The 27,966-nt window shown below is 40.2% G+C and overlaps 1 protein-coding gene across 4 annotated transcripts in view; it reads left to right on the top strand.

The window, feature by feature from the left end:
• Positions 1-27,966, top strand: part of Rai14 (retinoic acid induced 14) — a 136,348-nt gene that overhangs the window by 62,419 nt on the left and 45,963 nt on the right. For all 4 annotated transcript variants that reach the window (XM_078017255.1, XM_078017258.1, XM_078017253.1 and 1 more), the window contains exon 3: positions 20,372-20,502. In XM_078017255.1, coding sequence (XP_077873381.1) covers positions 20,372-20,502 — 131 coding nt within the window. The remainder of the gene's footprint in view (positions 1-20,371; positions 20,503-27,966) is intronic.

Consider the following 27,966-nt stretch of genomic DNA (forward strand, 5'->3'; position numbering starts at 1 on the left):
ATGAAGTCTTTGCTCTTGTCAAAAAATTAAACTCAAATTTGATCAATTCCAGGAAGTACAAGAGATAGAGTTATGTTAAATGCCGTGTGAGACACAGTCAGTGAGAGTCAAGAATATGAGAAAGTCTAGAGTAATTGACCATTTTGCTTCCATGAAGTAAATCAAAAGGGCCAGTGGGAGGCAAAGAGGAAGGAAGGAGAAACCTCTAAATTACGAGACTGATGAGAGGGAGCCATTTACAATGTATGATCTCAACTTGTATCCTGATTCTACCAAACTAAAAAAAATTCATGAGGTCATTGGAAAAATTTAGATGCAGTGGGATATTTAATGTATTAGGCATTAGTCTAATTTATTTTAGATGTGTTTTTGTGCTCATGTTTGAAAAAGAATATTTAGAGACACATACCAAAATATTTATTGATGCTGGTGGGAGTGTGTTTAAATGGGGGCTCAGCTGAAGGGAGATTGGCACGGAAGTCATGAGAGTCATGGAAGTGGGATAATAAATTCTACTCTTAGATATGTTTAAATATTTCTGAAATAAAGAATACAAGGTTTTTCCCATTGTCAAGTAATAGTAAACATTTTCTACAGTGATGTTATACACTGTACTCATAGTTTGCTAGGGTCCTTTATGGATAGCAGTTTTACCTAAGAAGTTTAAAAAAAAACAACAGTATATACAGATGGGGCAGGGTGGATGTAGCTCAGTGGTAGAGCACTCTTGCCTAGCACATGTGAGACCTGAGTTCCCTCCTGGCACTGTTTTAAAAAAAAATTGTGTGCATATGTGTGTGTGTGTGTGTGTGTGTGTGTGTGTGTGTCTGTGTGTGTATGTGTGATGTGTATGTCTAGATCTATATATTTACCTCTACATTTTGTGTGTGTGTGTGTGTGTGTGTGTATCTATATCTTCAGGTTCTATATATTATTATGGATTTCTAACCACATCCCTTATATTAATTTTCCTAAAAATAACCTAAATGTTAAACAATAAAGAAATGTCAAATTAAGTTTTTAATTAAGCTATATATTCTGTAAAATAACAATTTATTGTCCCATAAGAGTGCTTTTAATATATTAGAGTGAAAGAAAATGGGACAAAATTCAGTTACAGTAAAAAGAGATATAGGAAAATTGAGTGAAAGGAAATAAAATGTTAAATTTGTTTTTAGTATAGTCTCAAATTGTGGATGCAAATATTCTTCACTGTCTTATGATTTTGTTTTTGTTTTTGTTTTTTGTTATGAGATTATTTTAGTTTCTAGAACCTTAAACAAAGAAAAATGTTTAATACTATGAATTGAGAAAATACCCTCACCTACATTTTTTTTCTTCACCTAAATCAAAGATACTAATTTTATCTAACAAGTATATCTTAGTGGGTTTTAAGTGAATGGTAAATTACTTTGCATTTACATACTTTAGATAAGCTTTTAAGACCTTTGTTTATTTGTATACTTATGCATGTAATGATTTATTTTAGAATATATAAAAGAAAATGCCCTTAGTGTTTTCCACCTGGAAGATTTTACATTTTCCAACCTGGATACACAGAGGCTGTTGGCAAAATTGTCTTTCTTACATGCTGTTTTTCCATTTTTCCATTTTCTTGGCACTCACTTCCTGTTTCTCTTTTGCAGTCCCTATCCCCACACACCCCCAGTCCAAAATGGAAGCTCCAGTTCATAACTAACTTGGAGATAAAAATAACTTAAGGAAATGAATAATTAGGCTTCTTATACTCTAGTAAGCAAACTTCGTAAACACTGTCATCTGAACTCCTGTTTTGATAGAGGGCAGTTTAAACACTGCAATGGCACTGACTAGGTAAAGTTGACACTGATTCAAAGCAGGGCAATTGAGGATTAGCCTAAATGGGGCCTGGTGTGACCTTCAAGGAGTCCAGATGTGGCCAGGATGGCCTGTTGTACTGAAGGACCCTTTGCAGAACAACCATCCTAGGAATCTGGAGAGGGTGTGAGGATTAGTAATGTAACTGCCTTGGCCTCTCAAGGTCCAGAGATAATCACAGGCTCTGGGAGTAGACATGACCCTGGAGATGTGTTAGTAAGGAGAATGGGAGAGGATCAGCCCACTGTCCATTAGCATGGGCATACTCAGTCTTCCAGGGACTGCTTCCAAGTGTCCTGATAGTTCAGCTCACTGGGGCTGCCCTGCTGCCAGGAAAGGTGGTCTTTCAGCCAATACTGGCTCTTGTGGTTCTGAGCTGTAGTCCATGAACCAGTGCCCAGGAGGAGTTCTGCTATTGACATGAACCAAGAAAAACACAGCAAATGCACTCGATAGTGTATGTATGTTTACACACACACAGACCCCCCCACCTACCCCCACCCCCCGCACTCCACCCCCCCACACACACACACACAGAGCAGTGGTGCTGGCCTTGTTTAATGTTCATTGTTAATTTTACTAAGACAATTCTTTGGAATCCCTCTTACCTTATAAAAGTACTAGCTCTTACCAATAGTTGTACAAAATACTTAACCTACTTGATATTTTAAGGTCATTAATATAGATCTTTTGGGGTGCAGCTAGAGGATCATGCCCCTCAACTTATGGTAGCAAGGCAAGCTATCCCTAGCTTTTCCTGCCAACCACTCGCCCTCACTCTATTCTGAGAACCTGGAGTAACTCCTCTGTATTTTGAAGCCTCCATGTGTCTTGGGCTTTGTGTTCCTGAAACACAAGATGTTCAACTGTTTGGTTGTCTGAAGTGTATGTTGCTAAAAAAAAAAAAAAGAAAGAAAAAGTCAGATCATTTTATTTCCTTTCCATGATCTTTACAAATTAATTAGAGGAGGAATATCAGAGCAAGACTCTATGAGAGTCTGAAACACAAGACAGGTAAGGAAGTTCCCCGGGATCACACATACACACCTGGAATTTAACTTCCCAGAGCATTGGGCTTTGTCTTTTTCGCAGCTTGTCCATGCAAAGAAAATGCTTAATAAATATCTGCTAAATGAATGCGTGAGTCAAGCCAGGATCTAATGTGCCCACTGAGCACATGCATTTAACTGTATTCAGGATGGAGTTGATTTATTGAACTCTCTCAAGTCCCTGGGGCATAAATGTGAAAGGACCTGAATTTATCTTCAGTTGCGACCTTCACCCATGCCGACTTGACTCTCCTGGCCCTTCACAACATACAACTTTTATAAACTTTCGCAGATGAATCCAGTTCAAAAACTTTCACAAATGAATCCAACTTAATTTAAATCTTTTCTCTCTCCCCCCAGTGTGGCTTGACCCCGAGTCAAAGCATCTGAAGTGAGAGAAGAGATGGGGCATTCTGCCCTTTCTCTCCTTCTGTCCCTTTTTCGGTTGGAGTTGAGCCCCCAACCCTTGGCAGTAGGAGACAGAGTGTTTATTATAAACACTTAGGAGCCAAAGGCATTGAGTAGGAAAAAAGCACTTTATGTTGGGTGATGTCATTAATGAAGCAAAGGGTTAAAATTTTTGAAAACGTGTGAATTGCGATATTAGCTGCAGGCTGGGAAGATTATTCCGGCAGCATTTGTACAGGATCTCAGTTTTTTTTTTCCTTAATTCTATACGACAGTAGAATATATTTTCACATATTATATATACATGGAGTATAACTTCCCATTCTTGTGGTTGAACATGATGTGGAGTTACACTGGTCATGTATTCATTCATATGTGAGCATAGGAAAGTTGTGTCCAATTCATTCTTTTCTATCCCCATCCCCCTTCCTTCTCTTCATTCCCCTTTGTCTAATTTAAACAACTTGTCTCAGTTATTCTTGAAGCCACTCTACACATTATAGTACATACACATGAATGTGCAAAGATGGTCAAGGCAGAGCTGTTTGTAATCTTGAAAAACCATAGCAACCTAGGTACTCATCATCATTTTGCTGTAAAAACCTTGATGTAACTCCATTGATATGGGAAAAGTTCAGCTTATGTTATCTGGTGAGAAGAGTGGGTTATAGAGCAAAATAATTGCTGTAGGCATAGAAAAAAATATGGGATAGAAAACATATACAGAGTTTCTCTTTTCTAAACCATATTTAACACAGTGTTTTATTTAAGTTGTCTGTATGGGTGAAAAAATGATGTGCATCCCTAGCTTGTACATGTAAAAATGCTAAGCGTGTGCAGTGAATAAAAAGCTTCTTCTGGTTAATCTCTTTCTTTTTTGGGGTGGAGGGATGGTGGTGTGCCAGGGATTGAACCCAGGAGCACTTAATCACTGATCTATACCCCCAGCCCTTTCTATGTTTTATTTTAGGACCTTGCTAAGTTGCTGAGGCTGGCTTTGAACTTGGATCCTCCTGCCTCAGCCTCCCAAGCTGCTGGGATTACAGGCATGTGCCATCAAACCTGGCTCTTGTAGTTAATTTCTTATCCTCATAGGTCACACACTTAAGGAAATAGGTCAGAGTTATTATTCTTGAGTGAAAAGACTGAAAGCAATTCTATTTGATTTTTAAATTTTCTCTGATTTTCTACAGTGAATCTTGTTTACATACATAAAGATGTTTTTGAAAGAAATTATACTATTATCCTTAATGAAAAGCTAGCATGTAAGCTTGTATCAGATAGCTAGTGTTTTATGTGTTCTTTGTTCTTAATTATATTTCTCATAATCTCTGAATGTTTGAGTCTCTGAGTATAAAAGCTTTTAGTCAATTCCCCCTCCCTTAGTTGGCCTAATAACTATTACTTCATTCCACATTCTGGCTTATATTTCAACAACTGAATGTCCTAAACATTATCTGACACTTATAAATGCACGCAGTAACTTGGAAAAACGCCTTTATTACAGTATAAATCTTGCAAGTAACTTTAAAAATTATATTGTACCCTTCATTTTGAAGACTAGAAAATGAGAACCTTCTAACTTGTAAGAAGGTTCATTCATCTTCTGTCCTATTTTATAATTTATTGGGAATAATTGAAGTGTTTCAGGAAAATTCATTCTCCAGGGTTTATTTAAGTGCCTAGAGCTAAATAAATCAGAATGGAGTTTTAGCATGCAGGGAAATGGTGGAATGAGAGGTCTTCATCTTTTTGCCTATGAAGTCCAGTATCAGCCTATAGAAGCTCTGTGGGTTAGGAACCTGACTCTATCTAATTATCTCAGACACCCCCAGGCCCTAACCTCCTGCAAGGTGCATAATGAAAGTGGTCTTGGTAATAGCAAACACTGTCTCTACACTTACTATGTGCAAGGCACCTTACTGAGTATTTTTAATGCAGTGTCTGACTCCTCACAGTAGGTCTCTATGGTGTTTTTTAACCACTTCTTGGGAGGTGGGGAAACAGCTGCCCTCTGCATAGTGATATATGAAAAAAAAAATGCAAGTTTTTTTCTTCCAAGTTGGCTTAAAATTTCAAGGTTTTGGACACATGCTCTGAAAAACCATTTTAATAAATTAAAATTTAGCTTACATTGGAGCATTTTCATAAATGTCTGTAAAAAGTGAGTCTGAACAGACTGAGGTAATAGAAAAGGTACAAAAACTCTTCAGTGGTGCATGAAAACTTTTTCAGATTGATCATTTCAATGTTTGCTGAATTTTACTTTATTGTCTGAAGTATGTAAAACCCACATTATGTGCTAAGTAAAGTAATTGGTATAGTCAGGACACCAAATAAAATAATTCAGAGGTAAAGTAAGTGCACAAGTAATTCTAATAAAGTGGTGATATCCTGGGGGTAAAAGTGACAGCATTTATCTGGGCTTGAAGGAGTTTTGACAAGTTAAGGAAACTAGCATGAGCATTATATCTGGGCAGTAGTTTGGTTTTAAAATTCCTGTGGGGACTTATGAGGTTGTCTAAATTAGTACCTAAGTAGCTCACCACTTTTTAGCAGAATGTTCTTTAGCAAGGAAAGTGTATTGGAGGAAAATGTGGCACCTTACAGTTTGAAACTTCAAGTCTAGATCTTTAGTGTAGTGTGATGGCTCTCAATATCCCATCTTTGTTTTTAAGTTCCAAGTTTATTTTACATTTTTGTGATTTTTGTAGCCACAGTAATTTTACTTCTTTTCCCTCTTGGCATTGATGGCAATCAAAATATCCTGATTCTTAGATTGTTATTTTGATTTACTTTTTGATCAGTTGAACCAAGTCTTTGAAAACTGAAAACTTATAAAGGAGTGTTTAGATACAAGCATGCAAAGTTCTTGCCTACCCTACTGTTTCTACTGTCCTTACATTTAAAGAACTTTTTTTTTTCCTTCCTTTATTTAAGGAGAGAATTGCCTGGGTAATGTTTGGTTCTTCTTTAAATTGCATTGATGATGGTCCACTGTCTTCTGGTATACAGTGTATTGGGAAAGTCTGAGCCTGCCTGATTTGGAAAGCCTATGAAAATAACTTACTTTCCACCTGGGAATGAATAGAACTTTTCTTTCATCCTTTAAAACAAAACAAAGCAAAAACAATTTTACCAAATGTATCTTGAATTACAAGTCTTTGTCTGCCTCTCCTTACTCCCAATAAATTTTAGTTATTATTTGGATAGTTCTTTTTATAGACAAGCTTTTCTTTAGCTCAGGGTAGTTTTCTCTTATTATGTTTTTTATTTCTTAATTTTGCTAAGATTCCTACATCATGTAGTTCTCAGCTCCTCCTTTCATATCTTTCTTCCTCTCTTTTTTTTTACCTCCTTTTTTTCTTTTCTTTTAAGCTTGTCTATTACTTGAACACCACATTTTCTAGATTTCCCCAATCTGTTTTTAACTCTTCTAAAACATTTTAAATTTGGCCTTTCTATACGCTCTTCTCTGATTCCAGATTGTTCTTCAGAGCAGTTTCATAGACACATTTTTCATTTGGTTGAAAGCTTATATTAGAAAGCTTCTCCACTTTCTTAAAGAGTATGATTCTATGTTGTAGGAAGAAGTGGGCCCTGATTCCTCAAAGAACTTGCCTTCTGGAGTTCTTAGGCAGAAGCTTTTCCTAGAAACTGTGCTCTTTCTGTGACTAATTATAGAGGAAGGCTATGCTCATCCAACCTGGAGGAATGAGATGGTGTCTATTGGATGTTATAAGATTCTTATTCAATATCACAGTCAGAATGAAAGGAAAAAGGGAAGGGAAGGGAAACCGGACAGGAAAACTAGAACCATCATACTGAGCTTTGCCATTTCCGAAGTCCCACTGCCTGAGGAGCACATGGGTAAGAGTCAGTTGCAGAAGGGGCTGTTGTCCGTGCCAGACATGGTGACATGGCTGGGGTGGTGTCCTCTTCTTGGCTGGGCGTGATTGCCTTCCTTAGGCACTGGCCACACATGGCTGTACTTTTGTCCTCCCATGTTTGACTGATGTGCTATTGGCATTAGTACACTTCATGGTGACCCCAAGTGGCAAGTAGGCAGGCCCAAATCACCCTCATGTCACCTTTTATCCCTCTGAATTAGGCCCCATGAATGGGGTTTTGTTGGGATCTCTTCCAAGCATTTTCCTGGCAGGCAAAAAGGCAGCTTGTTGACATCATTGGTCCAATTGGCCTTTCTTCAAATTTGTCCCATCTGACCTAAAGCTACAAGAAGTATCTTGAAATTTCTAGCTTGGGCATGTGGTCCTTTCATGTTTTCCAGTGGAATGACAAGTTGTACCTTAATGTTACATTCCACAGTTCATTTTAATGGAACTTTGACATATCATTTAAGACATCGATAAATTTCCCCAAAGCTCATATCACTTTAGGAGCTTAGAAATCAATTATTCTGTGAGTAGGCGCAGCTGTAGCAGAAGCCTCTGGACTTGCATCGTCTGCAGTGTATCTCATTTGTGCTCTAGCTGGTCAGCAAATCTAGGTCTGGCCATGGGAGGTTTATTGTGAATGTGAACATCCGATAATCCTAGAGGGAAAAAAAATTATTCAAAATTACAGAATGGAATTTCCCTTGGGAGTGTGAATAATAACCATGTTAGCTAACCCTTGCTGAATGCTTACTATGCACCAGACACTATTTTAAAAATATCTGATTCATTTGATTCCCACAACAGCCCTGTGATAGATGTTACTATTATGGTCTCTCAGCCCACAACTGAGGCACACAGGAATAAAGTAACTTGCCCTAGGTCACAGGGTGGGAGCTAGGCTGCAAACTCAGGCAATCTGGTGTCTGGTCCATACTTTTAAGGACTATTTTATACAGCACTTCAAAAGGCAGGAATGATGCTGGAGATCTGTGGTCTTCTGCTAGTGTCAAGAATTTGAATCTGAGAGAATAGACAGACGGGAGCCAGTTGCTTCCCAGTGGTAAGGAGATGTCAAGAAGAAAATGTCAAGATAATAACAAAAATTGCAATGGAGAAGAGGATAAAATTAATATCTTAGGGAGATTGTGAAGGTTGGCTTCTTCCTCAGTATTATGAGTAGCAACTCTGCTTTAAAAACTCACTCTTATACTTGCTTTTTACTCACTCATTGAATAAACATTTGTCTACTCCTGGCCATGTACCAGCCCTTGTGCTAGATGCCCAGAACGCAGAGGAAAAAGTTATAGTCCTTGCCCATGATCTCACAATCTGTGGTTACTAGTAGCTGAACACCAAGTGGCTTTCAATAGAAATTGTCTGTAAGAAATAAGTTGTGTGTGGCATACTCTGGATAATAAAGTTTAAGAATTTCAAGAGCAGCTATGTTTTTAAATATCATTTCATTTTTTTAACCATAAATGGACTCATTCATTTTCAATGCATGGTGAGACAGCAGATTCTTGATGTCTTACATTAGGGTCAAAATCCATAGCACAGGACAACACTCTCGAGTTCCAGTATTGCTTGATTCAATTGCCTCCCACTCCACCTCACCCCCACCTTTTGGTGATTTTTGTGTGTGTTTACTTGTCACCCAACACCTAGCTGAATCATAAAATGCTAAGACAAGACGTATTTGGAGAATTCCTTGTGGACTCTAAAGGTAATGAATAAGGCTTTGCATATGTGTAGCTCAAAGAGTTTTCCAAAGTTCTCCATGTCTGCCAGTGTCCTTGGTTTTGACTTCTCTGCTGCTCTCAGTTAGAAACATGCAGTTACAGAGTTAAGCCTTCTTGAGCTTGCCTGGGAGGCCCTCTGTCCTCTGGGACCTGGGGAGACGATGGCGGGGAAGCCTGTCTCTACACAGGCTCATCTGAAACCTCAGACAGATCAGACCAATACTGAGTGTCCTGGCCCTTTGTCGCGTGCTCTTAAAAACTGCTGACCTCTGCCTTCAGATGTCAGGCATAAATAATTTCTTGGAATTAGATTTTTTCCTCCTGTGGATGGATATTGGAGTTTATTCTGGGTTTGCTATTATTGGAGTATAGAAAGGCTATAACCAGTAAGCCCTTTCTTGAGAACTATCAGAGTTCTGTTATAAATAAATCAGTGGCGTCTCTTGTCTCAAACACATAAAAATATCCAGACTACTTAAAACTGACCTCTGATAACATTAAACGTTGTGCTTATATATGTGTAGTATTTTGATTATTTAAGTCATTTTCTATTTTCTGAAGCTTCTAATCCGAGTTGTAGCACATATGGGAATTTAGTATGATAATGGTGAGCATAGCTTAGCACTGGAATGTTCCCTCAAAGACAGAGAAAGTTCTATTTGAATGCAGTGATTCATTAAAGAAAAAAAAATCCAGATAGATCTACTAGAGGGATATTATGGAAGAATATGAAAGTTTTCCCATCGAGTATAATATGTTCAGGAAGTCAAATACATTATCTCCTGTTTTATGTTTGAAGAAACTGAGACACACAAAATTAGATAACTTCTTCAGAGTCACACAGCTAATAAGTGTCAGAGGCAGGATTTGAATCCAGAAACCCAGCATCCAAGCTCTTAGCCCTGAGTTTTACATCTCTCTATAAGAAACATGAAATGGGAAAACCATATACAGGTTCAACATCCCTAATCCAAAAATCTAAAATGCTCTCAAATTCAAAAGCTTTTGAATGTCATCATCATGTGATTCCACAAAATGGAAATGGGATCTCTGGTTAGTCATGGACAGCCGTGAACAGTTTTGTATTGAAAATAAGCCAGAGCAGTAGACAAGAATATTTAACTCCCAGAGATGTTGGCATAAGAAGAGGGAAGTGTGGCAGCAGAGCTACAAAGATCCGTTAAGTAGAAATGAGCTAGAGAGACAAATGATGAGAGTCAGATTCCTTCCATAGTTCTGTTAAGCATCTGTGCATGTCAGTGTACCCCAAGAGTTTGGCAAAGAGGAAGAAATATCGATAACAATGCCCAGCAAAAGTAAGAATCAGATCCCACAGCCATTTCAAGCTGCCCTCTCACCTCCTCTGGATCCTGGAATCTCTGCTTAAATCCCTCATCTCAGCCTCCAGTAGGGAATCGTCAACCAGCCCTCACTCCTGTCCTACCTACTCAACCTTCCAGTGAAACACCACTGGATACCACCAAAGGATTCCTTATGGAGTTGTACTTTCTACCCCCAGCTCAACCTTCAGAGCTGTCTGAAACCCCTTTTCTTCATTTCAAGTGGGTTTTCTTTCCTGTTTCCCCTGGGAGTTCTTGGGGATATCACCATGGTTCAAGCTTCTTAGCCACTACTGACCCTGCTTGCTTTGCCTCCTGCTTCCCTGAGAAAACCTAAAAGCCACAAAAGACACACTGTGACTTCTTCCCTACCACTGCATGTCGGCCCCTCCAGCCTACTACCTCAGAGGCAGAACCTGACCCTAATTTACAAAGATCAGCTAGCCGCCTGCCCATGCTGCATCATGTGCACCCCGCCTTGCCCTCTTATCAGCGCTGCTGCACACACACCTCTTGCATTTTTCATGTCTCTCTTCACTGATTCCTTTGCTTGCCTCAGTCTATAAACATACTTAAGTTTTCCTCATCCTGACCAATTCCTTTCTGAATTTCCCTTTCCATTGAACTGCCGTAGCTTTCTGCTCTTTTTGGAAGATATTTTTTAGTTGTTGATAGACCTTTGATTTATTTATTTGTTTGTTTGCTTACTTTATTTATTTATATGTGGTGCTGAGAATCGAACCCAGTGCCTCACACATGCCAGGTAAATATGCTACTGCTGAGCCCCAGCCCCAGCCCAGCTTTTCTGCTCTTGAGAAAATCAAGTGACTCATTACAAGTCCCTTAGTCTCTGTGTGCCTCGGTTTCCTCATCTGTAAAATAGGCTAATAAAAGTACTTACCTTGTAGTGTCATTTTTTTTTAAGATTAAATTCAAGCACTGATAACTTTTAGTGAGTTTAGATAGTATTAGTCTCTGGGGGTTCATAGGGCTTGGTTCACAGTATTTGTCTAGCACTGATGAAAGACCATGTAGTGGTTATTAGGTGTGTTTATGTCCTCAAAGTCTATAGCTACTTGAGGGATGAGATTATTTCATATCCATTTTTTATGCCTAGGACTTCATGTGGTACCTAAGATATCTCTCTCTCTCTCACTTGAATGTAAATAGAAGAGTGGTTGAAACCAATTACTTGGAATATTTTTTTTTCTTGGAAAGGTAAAGGTGACTTTACTTATTGCTAGATTCGCCTGTCTTCATGAGACTTTTACCTCATGTGACATGGCTTTTAATGTAATGTTTTAATGCTGATCAACATAACCAGAGAAAGAAATTTGGTAGGATTATGTGGAATTGAAGTATATTTACGTTTACAGTCTGAGACAAAGGAGCCAGTGGAGAAGGGGTTAATCAGTAGTGACTCCCTTAATGGAAGGAAAACAACAGAGGTCTTCAATGCATAACTTTGGGCTGAGTCTCTACCATCTGGTGGGTGAGAGTGGGAGCTGGGTTTTGGAGGTGAAGTAGACAGATGGTGGCCATTGACCATACCCTGGAACTGCCACCCACTGGGAATCACAGTCCTTAAGGATACTTTAGAAATAGTATCTAATTACAGCTATGCCAAGTGCTATGCAAGAGAAGCACGGGAGTGCCAGCCCTGTCCTGGTGACCAGGGAGGGACAGAAGTACAAAGGGCAGGGGGCAGGTGGGGATGATTAGAACAGCTGGTGAAGTGGGTGGGTCAAAGGGACCTGCCTGATTCTGGATAGAGGAGTTCATGGTGATATTCTGTCCATGACACAGCATTCAGCATTTATGTGGTCAAGACCTTAGGAACCACCGACAGCTCATGAAAGGGAGGGTGATGGATTTCAGGGTGAAGAGCAGAGAGTATCACCAGCATGTGTGAATAATCTGAAATCAACGTTTCCCTCTGGAAAACTCATTTTAGATGAACTCATGAGCTGTTGGTCTAAAGGAACAAGTATTATATGGAAAGCTCTTTATAAAACTGCTGGGCTTTTAAAATGCAGGAGAATGTGCAAATGATGTCTTGGTAATTTTCTAGGTTTTCTGTGAACACTAAAGACAACCTTGTGAGGCTTCATGCAGATCAATTTGCTATTTGTACTCTCTACTAAATGCATCTTACATTTTTTTTTAGTCATTTTCTCTTTATTAACCTAAATATTACTCACTGCAAGGTCTAGGTCAGGGACCAGTCAGGAAACTTGCCTGCCCAGCTGAATTCTCTCCCTTCCTTGGTGTTGGTTTTCTGTTTCACTCACTTAGGTGACTTTACCTCTGATATTCTGTTTTCTAATTTGGTATGTTTCTGATAGTGCCGTGTTTTATCTCCACAACTATATAGACAATATGGTAATGACTGCCAGTCAGGTGAAAGACACTAAGTAAATATTTTTGAATGAATGATATATAATGAATATAATCTTGTATATTACTCTGCATCTAGTAGATAGATAATAATAAGTACTGGCTGGTTTAGTCAACAGGGGAACCTGCTATATGAACTGAAGCTTCCCTATTTCTTGTTCTCTATATTAAAACTTTGAAATGTGTGCAGTTTGGCGGTGAGGGGTGCGGGGGGAGACAATCTGATATTTTCCCAGTGCAAACACTGTTTACTTTCTCTTTCATCTTAGCCTTGCTGATTATATTGGCAAAACAATCTGCTCCCCATCAACTAGAGTGAAAAGTGCAATTTTTCCAAAATAATCTTTCAAACAGACTTCTTCCAGTAGCTGCTCCAGCAGATCCACACGGCAAGACCTATTCCAATTTGTGATGGTTTGAGCTTTAGCATCTTTCCTAAAAAAAAGTTAAAGGAACTCGTTCTGTTCCTGGCTCACTGTGTGCTATTGGATTATTCTGATTGGGCTGATAAATTTCCAAACTCAAGCCTGAACGATAGCCATATGTCAGTGACCACTGAGTTTCCACAGGTTTTTTTTTTAGTTCTCCAGGATTCAAATCAAAAGAAGATGATGCCATGTCTGGCCAAGGGCAGAAGTTGCCTGTTGCCAAAGCCCCCGCATTCCTCACACAGTGGCATGGTGTTTGCTCCCCTGGATGGAGAGAGGCAAGGTTTTCAAAAGACTAAGCTTCAAGGGAAAACTCTTAAGCAAGTGGGTGTCATTTGGAAATGATTTGATGAATAGGAAACTTACCAGCCAGCCATTGAAACTCTCATTTGTGATATATTAGCAGGAATGTTTGGAGCCCACACTGAGGGTAAGGTCTGCCTTTCCCACATGCAGCCCTTCATAGCTGACACATTACACATGTCTCTGGAGCGTAACATATGGCTTCCCGAACTTGTAAATGTGGCCTCGTGTGCTCTGTTGAAATCGTGTCTGTTTAAACAGTCCCCTGAAAAACTGAGCCATATTCAATAAAATAGTTTTGTGTCCATGAAGGTTTCCCTAGAGCCCTTTAAAATGTGATTTCTAAGGAAAATAGTAGAAAATTGACCTTAAGGTATCACCTGCCTCTACATGGGTTAAGGGATTGTCAGTCCTAAGTTGTAAATATTGAAAGATTCATAGAGCATTAGTCAAGAAAAAACAGTCTAGATTTATATAGTTTATTAATAATCATAATTTGGGACATCTAATATGCTCCAGGCCAATTATGTATATTTATTCTAATTCTGAGGATAATTTGCAAGTAGGAGGATTTCCTGCATTTTATAGATAAAATCAGGGATGCAGATGGCCTGCTCAAGATCAGCTTGATGGGAGGCAGGGATTAGAATTTCAGAAACTTAAAAACCCTTGACTCTGAAATCTGTCCCTTCTTTTCTATACCTGGGGCTCTTTGGTTGGATGAGCTACATTTTTGCAAGTGCTTCTGCCAAAAGTTCGTAGCTTTATCAGACTCTCCTGGTGAGTTCATGGGGCCTCTAAAAGATTAAAGACCAGATTTTGGTACTAGATTGACTTTATAATAGAGATGAAGAAATGGTAAGTGGGAATGTAAACCATCAGAGGAAGAGAAAGAGGAAGGCATATGATTTATTAATTACTATAGAGAAACCCCCACACACAACAAGAATGCACAGTTTAAGAAGTAGTTTTAAAATGAGGGTATGGTTGGGCAAGATGGCACACACCTGTGATCCAAGTGGCTGGGAAGCTGAGGCAGGAGTATCACGAGTTCAAAGCCAGTCTCAACAATTTAGCAAGGCCCTAAGCAACTCCGCGAGACCTTGTCTCTAAAGGAAATATGAAAAAGGGCTCCCCAGCCACTGTGACTCAGTGATTAAGCACCCCGGATTCAATCTCTGATAGAAAGGAAGGAAAGAAGGAAGAAGGAAGGAAGGAAGGAAGGAAGGAAGGAAGGAAGGGAGGGAGGGAGGGAGGGAGGAGCATCTGTGGAGCTACAAGCCAGTTTGGGAAACAGAGCAGTGCCCAGGTGAGTTCCCAGGTCCCTTCCTGACCAAGCATCCCACCCTCAACCCTAACCTCCAGCCTGATTTTTAGGCCAACCTTGTCCTTTCTTTTCTTTATAATGTTACTGTCCGTGTCTATTCCTAAAAAATGTGATTCCACTTTTCCTGCCTCCGTGTTTATATGCATGCAGTCATACTACTGTGGGGTCCTCTGTGTGTGTCTTCTTTCAACAATATTGTCTTTAATACCCATTTGTGTCATTTTAGCTAGTTGTAGTAGTTTGTTCAGGTCATTACCCATTGTTTGACTCTTACAATCTACTTATCCATCTTCTCTTATTGGATATTTGTGTCATTTGTAATTTTTGCCTCTTAGGAGCAATGTTCTTGCTAGTATTATTCTTAAACAGGTCTAACACAAGTTTCACATGCAACTTGTAGGGAAAGCCTAATGTTTCCCAAACTTTTGTGAGAGACAACATACCTGGTTCTGCAAGGAGAAAGTGGAGAATTCCTCTTTTTCTCTTCTCCCCTTCCTAATAAGACCTTGTGGAGGGAGAAAATTCATTCAAGTAAATTCTCTAGTTAACCTTAGCATAGTTCCAGTTGTCCCCAAACTGACAGTAAGAAGCATTGAGAGCACTTACTGAAGCTCATGATTTTAGGGCTCCACCCCCCAGTTCACTGGATCATCTGCAAGATGGGGCCTGGGATTCCGCAGACTTAGCAAGCACCCAAGTGGTTCTCATGACTGGGAGATGCTGGCTTCATTCTGATTGAATTTATGAGGCTTTATGAGGCTTTGCTCCTTAGTCATGAAGAGATGTAGAGAAAATATACATATGATTAAAATTTTGGAAAGTTGGCCTTTTGTAGAAAAGTTAAGGGAACTGGATTATTTAGCCTGTAAAATTTTTAAAATCTGAAACATGATTTAATAATTGTGTGCAAAAGAGTGAAAGTTTTATAAATGGAGAGCACAAACATTTGCAAAGTCAAGAGAGACTTAGGTTAACTAAGAGGAAGAAACTCCTGCTAAAATCAGCATCAGATACCGAGCATTTTTTAGACACCAAGGGGGTAAGAAATAAAGGCTGCTGTCAGTGTCTTCAGGGAGCTGAAGACAGGAGACAAAATGAACAAACATGAGCTGTCAAACAAAAGCCACAGTGCAGTATTACATCAAGTCTAGACTACAGGCTTCAGTGGAGCTGAGTAGGTGGCCCTTGGGGACATGACAGAGTAGAGAAGCAGAGAAAGGTCACAAGAAAAGGCCTGAGAGCCTGCAGGGCTTGAGCAAGTTTTGGAAGTTAGCCTTTACATAGGTGGCTGGACAGCAGAACATTCCAAAGCAGTGTCTTCCCGTGTTTTTTACTGTGATTCTCCAGTAGGAAACGTTTCATATCATAGCCCAGTATACACATAATAGACATGAGTTTTATAAAGCATTTAACCTTATTAAATGTGATTATGTTTTCTTTTTTTCCTCTTTCATTTTTTAAAAATATTTTCAGTTGTAGATGGACACAATACCTTTATGTATTTACTTACTTATTTTTGTGTGTGTGCTGAGGATCGAACCCAGTGCCTCACATGTGCCAGGCAAGCGCTTTACCACTGAGCCACAACCTCAGCCCTCTTTCATTTTTTAAATATGTTACATTAACTAGTTAATATGTTGAAAACTCTAAGGGGACCAGGAGCCCACTGTGGGGCCAGCCTTATGGAAGAAGTGCTAATTAGAGGGGAGGATTTTCAAGGGAAGTAGTGACTGGTGACATAGTGCTCTTTAGAAGCCCTCCTCAATTCTGCAGTATGAATGAATTACTGTGGAATGTTATGGCAAAATTCCAAACTTCATCTCTTTATCCAGCCAACCCTACCTTTGGACGTGGATTGACAATGGCTTTTTTGAGATTTCTCTTCAAAGTTTGATTTTGATTTAGTACTTTCAGTAGAGGCATGTGATAGGGAACAGGCATTCACTTCTGGGTACCCCAAAGCAATGACATTCCAAGTGCTTCTTAAATGTTTTGCCTTGCATTGTAAGTGGCCATGCAGAATGTGGTGTATGGAACAGTTACAGAGGAAAGGAAGTAGGCAGTATTTCCATGGGTAAGTTTAGGAGGGGAAAGTGGTGGCACCTAGAAAGCTGGGCAATTATGTGTCTCGGAGCTAATTGCAGATAGCCAGTGATCTGGCCCAGGACTGAGAACCTTACAGCACTGGCTCCAGGCAGTGGAGGTGAAAGACCATCACCCATCACTCTGGGTGATGGCCTTTCACCTTGGAAGCCTCACTGTTCAGAATCCAGATTTGTGGAGCAGAGGTCTAATTAGGACCCTCTTGCCCTCCACCTTGAGCCGCACTTTTGAGACTAAAACTTTTACCTTCTTTCTGCCTTTCCCAACTGATGGTCTGCCCTCTCCCACCCCTCCAGGGCTTGCCTCTGCCTTTCCTCATTCTTTCAGATGGTTCCTTTCTCTGCTCAAACTCTAAGACCTTCAGAATACATGAGCACCTGTCATTTTCCCTATTGCTGCTAACCCTGAGCCCTGTCAGCAACCTGCAGATTGAAAGGTGTTCTAGATTATTTTTTCAGTATTTCCTTGTGGGAAGCCATGCTTTCTTTGCCTTTTCTCCAAGAGAAAATTAGTGTCCTGTCTGCTTGCAGAACAGACTTTAGATAAGAGGCTTTTTAGACCTAAAGGAATGTGTAGTTGACCTTGCCCTCCAAAGAATAGGGGTGGGGGAACCTTTCATGCTGTGTCCTAGAAAGGTTGAACTCTCTGCAGATCCATGTGGAAGTGATTTTAGGGAAGCCCTACAATCAGATTTTTCTCTACTTAAAATCGGAGTGCCTTAGCAGAACTGAAAAGGAAAATTCTTTCATATGGTCCTTCCTTTGCTTAAGTAATTTCAGTCCTGCGGTCTAAGATTTAATATCCTTTTGATCTTCCCAATCCGGTTTTAATTTGGTCAGTTAGAGTTGAGGAAGGATTTTAAAAGACAATAATTTTCCCTTTTAGGATAACATAGGTGGGGATTATTCATTAAATGTACTTCATAAACTTTTTTGGTTTTTTGCTTGTAAAATACACTCTGGAGGTAAATTGACTACAGTCTTTCTCTAGTAAGAAAGAGTTTTTGCTATAGTTGTTTTGTGCAGTCGTTAGTAAACCTTCCTACTCTACTAACAAATTCTTATGCTGGGGCAGTGTGCTGCTTGTGTTGGTCTTCTCTGGAAGGCCTTATTTGTAATTGAAGACGCAACCTACTGTCTTGTTTGTGAGCAGATTGATTGTTGTGGAAGGAGGGTAGATGACATGGGTCCTGACACATTCTTACTTTGACAAGCTTGATGAAAGGAGCCATGTAATCTCTATGGTAGCCACTGGCTCCTGGCACATGAAGTCTCAAAGATGTGTGCACTAGGAAAATTTTCAGTACTCAGGAGCCATGTGTGACTCTGGGATTAGATTTTGCTTTGCTAAAAGACAAGGGGGCACTGTCTTATACATTGCAAGATTAGCAGCACCCTGGTCTTCACCTTTTAGGTGCCAGTGGTCCTTCCTGATAGGGACAATCAAAAATGTTCCTAAAGCTTGGCAAATGTTCTTGGAGGGAGGAGGGCAAAAATCACTCTGGATGAGAATCATTGGCCTTGTGGCTACAGTATTGGTCAGTAGGAATATAAAACAGTTCCATTATCATAGATGGTACTATTCTAGAATAATCCCTAGCAAAGTTTGATTGGGGAAAATTTGCCGAGTAAAGATTTTGAACTTTTGAAGAATCACAGTGGTCATTCAACCCAAAGACTTGGGAAAGTGAGACCCAGAGAGTTTATGGGTAACTACGGGCACATAGCATGTCAGTTTGGGACTTCAGATTCTTGAATCTTAGAGGACAAACTGCTGATTTTCCTTCAGACTCACTCATTCTTACTGTGTTCCTGCACTCAGTGATGAACACTGGGGAGAAAGAAACCCTGAAAAATGGGAGTGACCCAGTCCTGAGGCTCATAGATTTGCAATTCCTGGGCATATCTGCTGGGCCCACCTTTAATCTCTGACAGGGTGAGTCCTAATGGGTCTCCGGGTTCCATCAGCACAGAGGTTGGGAACACACTCATGGGGCTGTGGAAGACTGTAATCCTGTAAAATTCCCTCTTTATAGCTTGCCAATCTTCAATATTACCTCTATCTGCTCTCTTGTCATGGTCCACAGTAAGGCCTTTAATTGGAAATGCTTGTGGTTTCTTAATCTTCAAAGGTCAAAAGGAAACACAGAGCCCTGAAGATCTATCTGTAGAAAATTTTAGGATTGAGCATACTAGTAGATGCCTGTAATCCTAGTGACTCTGGAGGCTGAGGCATGAGGATTGCAAATTTGAGGCCAGCCTGCACAGTTAAAAAGATCCTATCTCAATAAACAAACAAACAAACAAACAAAAGGCTGGGGATATAGCCCAGGGATAGAGTACCCCTGGGTTCAATGCCAGTTCCAAGGTGGGGGAAGGCACAGAGAAGAGAAGGAAGAGTTGGGAGCTTTGGGGAGGGAGGACATTGTCAGTCCCAGGGTAATGATGTCCACAGCTGAAGAAGCCAGAAAGTAGGATGACCTCATTGCCTGCTGCAGGGGTGCCTTGGAAACTTGGTTGTGCCCAGTGTTTTTTCTTCCTTCTCTCTTCCCTCAAATCCTTTATGTTTACACACCTTCCAGGCCCTCAATCCTTGATTCTATTCTCTCATCTTCTGCTTTACAACCTTCTGTGGCTCACTGCTACCTTTTCACACATTTGAAACAGAGATCATCTATCCCACTCCTAAGAGTAAAGCCTGTTTTTTGTTGTTGTTGTTGTTGTTTTTCATGCACATGAAATTTTTGCTGTCACTGTGGTTTAGAAGTTATTGGTGGAGGTATTGCTGTTAGATTTTTTCTTTTTTTTTTAGTTGTAGATGGACACAATACCTTTATTTTATCTATTTATTTTTATGTGGTGCTGAGGATTGAACCCAGTGCCTCCAACATGCCAGACAAGCTTCTCTACCAGCAAGCCACAACCCCAGCCCCTGCTGTTAGATTTTTAATAGCTTACTCAGGAAGTTGTTTTGTCTCTGCTGATACTTTGTTTAGTTAGTAGCCTGGACAACTACTTAAAATCATCATGACTCAAAAATCAAGGCCCAGTAAACAGGCGAGAAAGAGTAGCCATAAATGCAGATGAAAGAATTATGTGTACTTAAAGCCTAGGGTAACCTTGAGCTATTGGCCAGTTGGATTCTGTAACACAGTGCACTTGAGTGAGTTGTGGACTAGGTCAAAGGCCAACATTGTCACTCAGGTTGCTGGCTGTCAAGTTTAGCTAGAAATTAGCTAATGTGTAAACTGACCTAGGTCTTCCTAAGTTGCTTCATCTTCTCAAGAATTCTTAAAAGGAATAACTATCACAGTTTGCTGATGGCCAATACATCTGAACTGTTGATGTTTTCTTTGGAGACCGAGGCCTACTGGAGTGTTCCCATGGTGAAGGGGAAGGTATTTATAAAGTTGCCCATTTGGGGGTAGGTTTTGATTTGAGCTAGGAGGACCAAGGTCTGTGCTTCAGCATGGCCGTGGCCCATGTTGTACATCAGCGCTGACTCTTCCCTCTGCTCCACAGACCAACGAGTGGAACAAGAATGATGACCGCCTGCTGCAGGCTGTGGAGAATGGAGACTCGGAGAAGGTGGCCTCTCTGCTGGGCAAGAAGGGGGCCAGCGCCACCAAGCATGACAGCGAGGGCAAGACCGCGTAAGCCAAAAACACTGGTTCCCGTGTCTGCCCATTCTGGGTTTCAGAATATTCCCTGGAATCCCGAGTGTCCATGAGGGAGTTTCACAAGTGCCTTATGGGGCCTTTGTGAAGTTATTGCTGTTTGCCCTCCCATTCCCATGTTAAAACGTGTATGAGGATGTTTTAATCTGGTTTCTGTCCCTTCTAATTCCAGATGACACTTTGAGCTTTCCCCCGAGTGGCTGTTTGTTATCCAAACATGTAACCAAAGATTTCACCAGAGAACAAATAGCACCAAGATTGCTACCAGTTAGTGGTTGGGAAATAAATTTTAAGATAAGAAACAGCAGAAAAAGAGAAAAATATTTTTTTTTCTGTAACCCTCAAACCTTACTATTTATAATTTATGGAATCACTCCCTTCCATAACATAGATAACTACATGAATACTGTAGTATGATTTTGCTTCATGCCTTCCTATACGTGGTACTCTTGCCTTCTATAAAAGTTACATATTTGAGTACAAGACTGTACGTGTGCACTTGTGCATATAGGCACCTATTTAGGTATTTTTATCCATCCTTATCCATCCTGGTATTGTAGAAAGGTCAGTGACTTTGGAGCTATACAGGCTTGTCCTATGGAGCCTATCACTTAAGAGTTATGTAATCCTTGAACCTCAGCTTGCTCACTGTAAGATGGACATGATATTATTTAATTGCTAGAGTAATTATGAGTGCAATACAAGATACCAGAGTGGGTTGCCCTCAAAAGCAGGCTATGAGACAAGGACTTGGGTGCCAGTAGTTTTTGACTCCAGATGTTCTAGGAAGCATGGGTCACAAAGGAGCTCTGTGTAGGATTTATTGCAGGGAATTGGGATGCTTTCCTGATGAGGGTTTCTGGTAGTTTGTTTAGACTTAGAGCAGGAGTTAGCAAACTATGACTTACTATCTACTTTTATAAATAAAGTTTTATTGGAACACAGCCACACACATTTATTTAATCATTGTCCATGGCAGCTTCTGCACTACAAAGGCAGAACTGAGTAGCTGCAGCACAGACCATGTGGCACACAAGCCCAAACTATTTACCATCTGGCCTTTTACATAAAAATGTTTTGCCTAAGATTAGATGATTCAGAGTTATCCCACCTGAAGGGTAAGAAAAGTGGGGTGTATCTCTTAATTTCCTGCTCCCCAGAGGTTGAGTGCTGCTCCTAGGGGCTGTAGTGCTCCTTGCCAGAAAAGGTGCAAAAGTATATGGGGCACCCACAGCTATAGACCCTGTATGGAGAGAGCCGTCACAGTTCCCAGCTAATGATAGGCACTTGACAAAGCTCCCTTCCCTTCTCATCCAAGATTAGTGGTTCTCCATCCTGGGAGCTTTTGTATTAGTATTACCCAAATGCTTTTAAGAAATACTGATGCCATGTGATACATCAATCAGCAAGATGTTCCTAATTGCTTGGTCTGGGGAGAAGCCCAGGAATCAATATTGTTTTCTCCTGAGATTTTTGGTGGTAGGCACTTGGCTTTTCAACTACTTTGTATACCTCTGTGTAGCTTCTTGATATCTACTCCCCCAACCTAGCTTTGTAGACAATATTTTATACGTGTCACTGCAGTGAAAAGGGGAGATAAATGTTTGTGATCATTTTATCTAAAATGATACTCAGTGAAAAGAAGATAGAAAAATCTGCATTAGCGGCTCAGCCACAATTATGAACACCTTAACAAATTTGTTCTTTTGGTTCATATTTCTTGTGTACGAAATACATGACTAGACAATCATTTTCTACTCTCTTTTATTGTGGTAAAATATACATAACATAAAGTTTACCATTTTTGTGCTTTTAAAATATACAGTTCACAGTGTGGAACAACCATCCTCACTATCAATTTCCTTCCCCATTCCCCTGGCAACCATGAGTCAGCCATACCTGGATTTGCCTATTCTGCACAGATCATATAAATGGAACCATAGAATATTGGCCTTTTGTGTCTGGCTCCCTTAACTTAGCATGTTTTCCGGGCTCATCCACTTTGTAACATGTATTCATTCTGTTCTCCTTGAGTAGTGGAAGTGCAGTTATATAGACATCACAGATCTCCCTGAACTAACTCTAGACATAGTTCTCACACCTCTGACTGTGCACTCACAAGACAGCTATTTTTCATTTTTCTTTCCATGATACATAATGTGGAAAGTTAGAAGAATGAATGAAAAAGGAAGAGAGGAGGTAATTATTTTTCCAGTGTAGGATTTTCCATAAGCAATCATCTGTCAACACTTCATTTTTCTGCTTGGGATATTCCTTTTGAGGATTAAAGTTATTAACTGGTAACTGTAAGAATTTAATTTTTAAAGGCACCACAGACTTCAATCTTAGTTTCATAGTTTCGTTCAGGCCTAAGGGTCTGAGTATTGAGAATAAGGTAGGGCTGTGAGGTAGGAAACCTTCCTTAACCCTTTGTCATCGCATAATAATACCAATTCTGGGGCTGTGTTATGAAGTGGACAGTTGGTTGCCCTGCCTCAGCCTGATCACCTTCGGAAGTCTGAACTTCTGTACTGAAGTTTAGTCTCATCTGTGCATCCTGGACTGAGGGCCCACTTGAAGATTTTCCCTAAGCTGTGGAGATTTTTTCTGTAGTTCCTCTTCTTTCCGGGTGCCTTCGGTTTGGTAGAATGTGAAATGGTAACATTCTAAGAGTAGCTCTGAGTTCATGTCAGAACCAGTGCTCTCCTCTGCTGGAGCTCTTGGCTAGACCAGCCCTTGGAGCTGCCGGGGTGGCATGTGTTGATGGACACTAAGAGATGTTTTGCTTCTAAGGATAAGGCCCCATCACTCTTGAAAATTAGGTCCTGGACAGCACTTGGCCTCATTTTCTGCCTGCTCATTAAGAGTTTACCCTTCCTTTTATACAGCACCACATCAAAACTAGGCTGGAGGCCTATTTTCTCGAGAGCTTTTGTGATAGTACATTTTGTCATTTGGTATAAAAATCTACAATTCCATGTCAGCCCCAAGTCCTGATTTGGCTTTCAAGGTTGTCCCTGCGGCTCCACCCTTATCTAAATTGTTATCTCCCATCGGGGCCTTCTTCTGGAGGTGGGGCTGCCTGCTTCTGTCCTCCTTCCAGGTAAAAATGGCCACAGATTTGCCCAGTTGTATTCAATGTCCAGTTGTATTCCATTGTATTCAAAGAACAGGAACAATAGGAATGTTCCACCTATGAAAAGCCTTTGTTTTCTGACTCTTGCACAACACGGTAAACTCTGTGAGGACAAGCCTCAGAACATTTTTTGTAGAGCTGGTCTTTCTCAGTATTCCATCCTTGTCAAAGGGGCCGTTGAATTGCCATTTACTGAAGTGACCTTTCAGTGTGGAGAAAATTGCTCTTTCTGCTCAGAGTTGCTCATGGGTAAATCATCCAGAAGTGAGTTAACTTGGGATTGAGAGCAGAAAGGACTATTCCAGTGACTGTCACAACCTGTACCCCAGTTTCCAGGGCAGCTTAAATGCAGAAATACTTAGCCTGTACTTCCTAGAAAACCAGAGGACCCAGAAAGTCCCGAGAATGTGCTGGCAAAGGCAGCCATTTCTCAGACATTCTCCAGAAGCTTCTATAAGCCAAGGTCAGAAACCAGATGGGTGATTGGGTAATTCCTTAGACTTTTCAGTTTCTTCCTGAAATATTTCCTTTCTGAGAAAGATAAGAAATCAAGTCAGAATTTTTTCTCCCTCTAGGACTGATCAAAGAGGGGTTAAAAAAAAAAGTGAAAGCAATCAAATGACTGGAATTCATTTAGGAAAGAGTAAAAGAAGGGTGGGTGTCTTGGTCGGAAGAGAAGAAAATGGAGCAGGGCAGAGTTATAGCTGCAGGCTGTGTTTATGGAGTCAGGCTTGGCTTGCCTCTGCCCCATCTGTTCTCTTTCCACGGGGGAGACGTGAGGAAGTGGAAGGATGTCGGTGCCCTGAAACCTCTTACCGGAGAAGAACCTAATTGTTTCAAGATGGTTTCCCCTACATTTGGATGTGCCTTTAATTAAAGTTATGTGTGTTTGTCTTAGGAACAACCAGACTAAATAAAGTCACTACTGGGACTGTTGTATGTGAACAAATGCCTACCAGGACATGTGTGTATAGACTTTAAAAAAAAATATGTATATACACACTATACACACACACACACACACACACACACACACACACACACACGCATGTGCTTTCATGTAGTCCACATTGCAGAAACCTGATCATTTTGGCTTTGAAAGCAAGAATTTGTGAAATTATTGTTAGATTACTCTATGGAACTTAAACATAACATGGGGGAAGTAGGCCTTGAAAAACAGTACAATAATGGGCTTTCCTAGCTAGTGTCTTGTTGTACTTTCTGTTTTCTTGTTTTTTTTCAGAATAGGCATGTATTAGAAATATTATACCAGCAATTCAGGCTTAGACATCAAATCATACCACCTGATCAGCTTCCTCCAGTTCTTCTCTCAAATGCATGACAAATTAATTTACCTGAAACCATTACCTACTATATATACAATTGCAGCCTCTATCCTTCCCTGAAAAATTACCCTATGTATTCCTAAGACCTTTTGACATTTGACATAATGATATGCTATATCCACTCTGATTTGGGCCATGTGGATTTTTGATGGCAATAATAACCTCTCTTTGTACATTGCAAGTATACTCAAGTGTTTGTGTTTCATGAATCTACTAGTTGGTAGGTACTCCTTTAGTCTAAACTGTTCCAAACTGTTGTGAACAGATTTTTTTTTAAAAAAGAGCAGATATGGGTTTTGACTGCAAGAGACATAATGTCTAGTTAGGAAGGTAAGACCAGTGAAAATACTGGTGAATAATTATAATAATATTGCTAATCTGTAAAATACTGACCATAGGGGGTCAGGACAGGAGTGCTAATGTGATACTGGGTAGCTAAGAAATGCTGCCTGTCTGAGATGTAAAGTGAGGTAACTTGAAGAATGAATGGATGGGTAGGATTTGGGTAAATAAAAGGCAAGAGGATGGTGTTGAAAAAGCAGGTCAAGCACGTTGAAAAGCAAATGATACCAGTGCCATTATTCCCTTATTTAACAGCTTATGATAGCCAAGTTAAAGGCCCCCACTTGGCACTAGATCATTTATTCTCAACTTGACTTTCATTAGAATCACTTGGGCACTTTCATTAGAATCATTTGGAAAAGGCTAGGTTCTACCCTCAGAGACTGTGGGTTTACTTGATATGAAGTGTAGTCAGGGCAGAGGGATTTTTGAAAGTGATTTGAATGATCAGTCCAATATGAGAAGTCACTACACAAGAGAGTCACATTTCCTAGTCTTCTTAACAGGTGGTACCATGATAGGTCACAAGCAGGCTGAAGACAACTTGCGGAGCCCAGATACAAGTATACACACACATACAAGTATATATGTAATGCCTGTGCACAAAATAAAATTTAAATGATAGCTACTTTTGTCTTAAATATGTTAAAATAACATAATTCCTGAAGTTTAAAAAGGCAACAGTGTTGTATGTTAAAGCAAAACATTTTGTTGCATAATCGTGCAGTAGAAGAAAGGTATATAACTGAAGTGAGGTGAAAAATAGATTTGCAAATTAGAAACTATACTGAAAAAATATTGGTAGGATCCCAGGATTTTTCATTTTAAAATGTTTCAATGTTTTCAAAGTTGAATTAAGTATATTGAATATGAAGGATTTTAAACACTCAAATGGGTAATTATTGCCCAGGGCTAAAACCCTCTGGCTTTGCCCTTTGCCTGGGTCATCTTGTTGTGGAAGGCACCAGCCCGACCTGCCCCCAATGCAGAGGTCAGGGGAGCCTGGGAAATATGGTTCACTGTGATACAGAGCAGAGCAGGGGAGGATAGGGTGGATCTTGGAGCACACAGGCAGTGACCTGCCCTCAGTCATCACACGAGAGGGCATGCTGGAGCAGGAGGTTCTCACGCTAAGCGGCAGCCGGGCAGTTCACGGGTTCAGGATATAGGATCACTAGCACACGCCTGTCTTTCACAAACCCTCCTGCTTTCTCACCTCTGCTCCTGCCTTCCTAAATGCCCATCCCGTGGAATTCTGTGTATTATCCAGTGATCGGTTTTACCACCTCTTTCATGAAGTCTTTGCTAATTTCCAAAGTGGAAGGCAACTGCCACTCCCAAATCACCCGGGATCTGCGAGTCTTGGTTACCTAAGTGCTTATCTCTGTTATCAAGCTACCAGGGTTAGAACCTACCCTTCCCTAATTAGTAAGAAAGGAATTGTTATCATATTGGACCAGGGGCTTTCGCCTGTGTCATCCATTCAGCAAATAGTTTATTTGTTCATCCTTTTAGAAGACCTTCTCAGGTTCTCTCAGGTATTTCTCATGGGATATTCTTAGTCACCCTGGGATAAATCTATGAAAAGGAATGTGTGACTTGGAAAGGTTTGGAAATTAATACAAATCACTTGTTTTAACTGACAAGGCTGGAGTCTGGAGGTATATCAGTGTCTATAAATATGCAAATAATTTGTCCTAATGGAAATTTTATAAGGTCCAAGTACTATTCCCAGGCCACATTTGAAATCAGACAGTCCTGAAGAAAAAGAGCTATGGCTTAAATTAAATGTTGTGGGATCTCTTAGCTCTTGAGTACGTGGTCTTTCATCTCAGCGTCTCCATTGTCCTGTCCTCTGGAAACCCTGTCCCTAGAAGTATTATTGCTGATGCTATTAATTACCACATTATGGGCACTAAAAGGACAGTAATGTTATTTTTATGGCCATTTTTTTTTACATCAGTCTCATTTACTAGACCCACTTAGCAGGGAAATGCAACAACTGTTTCCCTTTCTCAACCTGTCTGCTACATGGTTTCTACTAGAAGCAGTGATCAGAGTTGCTATTACAGTTGCCTTGGAAATTGCTGAAATCTGGTCTGCATTGGGACTTTTGGCTGGAGGGATTTCTTCATGGGTCAGTGGGGTTAATACCCACCAGCAGAGAGGAATTTACTTTTACTGGGCTTTTATAATTAGAAGCCTTTAGACTGTACTGCCTTCTTTACCCTCAGATTATAATCTGAAATGGGACTCCAGACCTTTTAATCCTATTTTTAGGGTCACCCCAACTGAAATATTCCATGTGGGCCCATCCTCATTGAGCTTAGTGACCTAGAATTCAGATGTGCAACAAAGATGTGCCCAACCTTCCAACAAACAATTGGAGGGTTGGGCTAGAACCATAGGGTTTTAGAGCTAAAAAGGGCTTTTTTTTTAAATATGTAGACTAGTTGAGTGAACTGAATTTAAATGACTTTACTGGAAGACTGTATTCTTGTAAAAATTTTTTCTTTTCAGCTTTTCACTCTTCAATATCTCCTCTCTAGTGATCCACAGTACATACAGCTTTTGGTATGAAATGGTTTGAGGATGGTAGCATTGAGAGCAAAACCA

This window comes from Ictidomys tridecemlineatus, chromosome 1, assembly GCF_052094955.1.
Source record: "Ictidomys tridecemlineatus isolate mIctTri1 chromosome 1, mIctTri1.hap1, whole genome shotgun sequence".
In the NCBI taxonomy this organism is placed as follows: Eukaryota; Metazoa; Chordata; class Mammalia; order Rodentia; family Sciuridae; genus Ictidomys; species Ictidomys tridecemlineatus.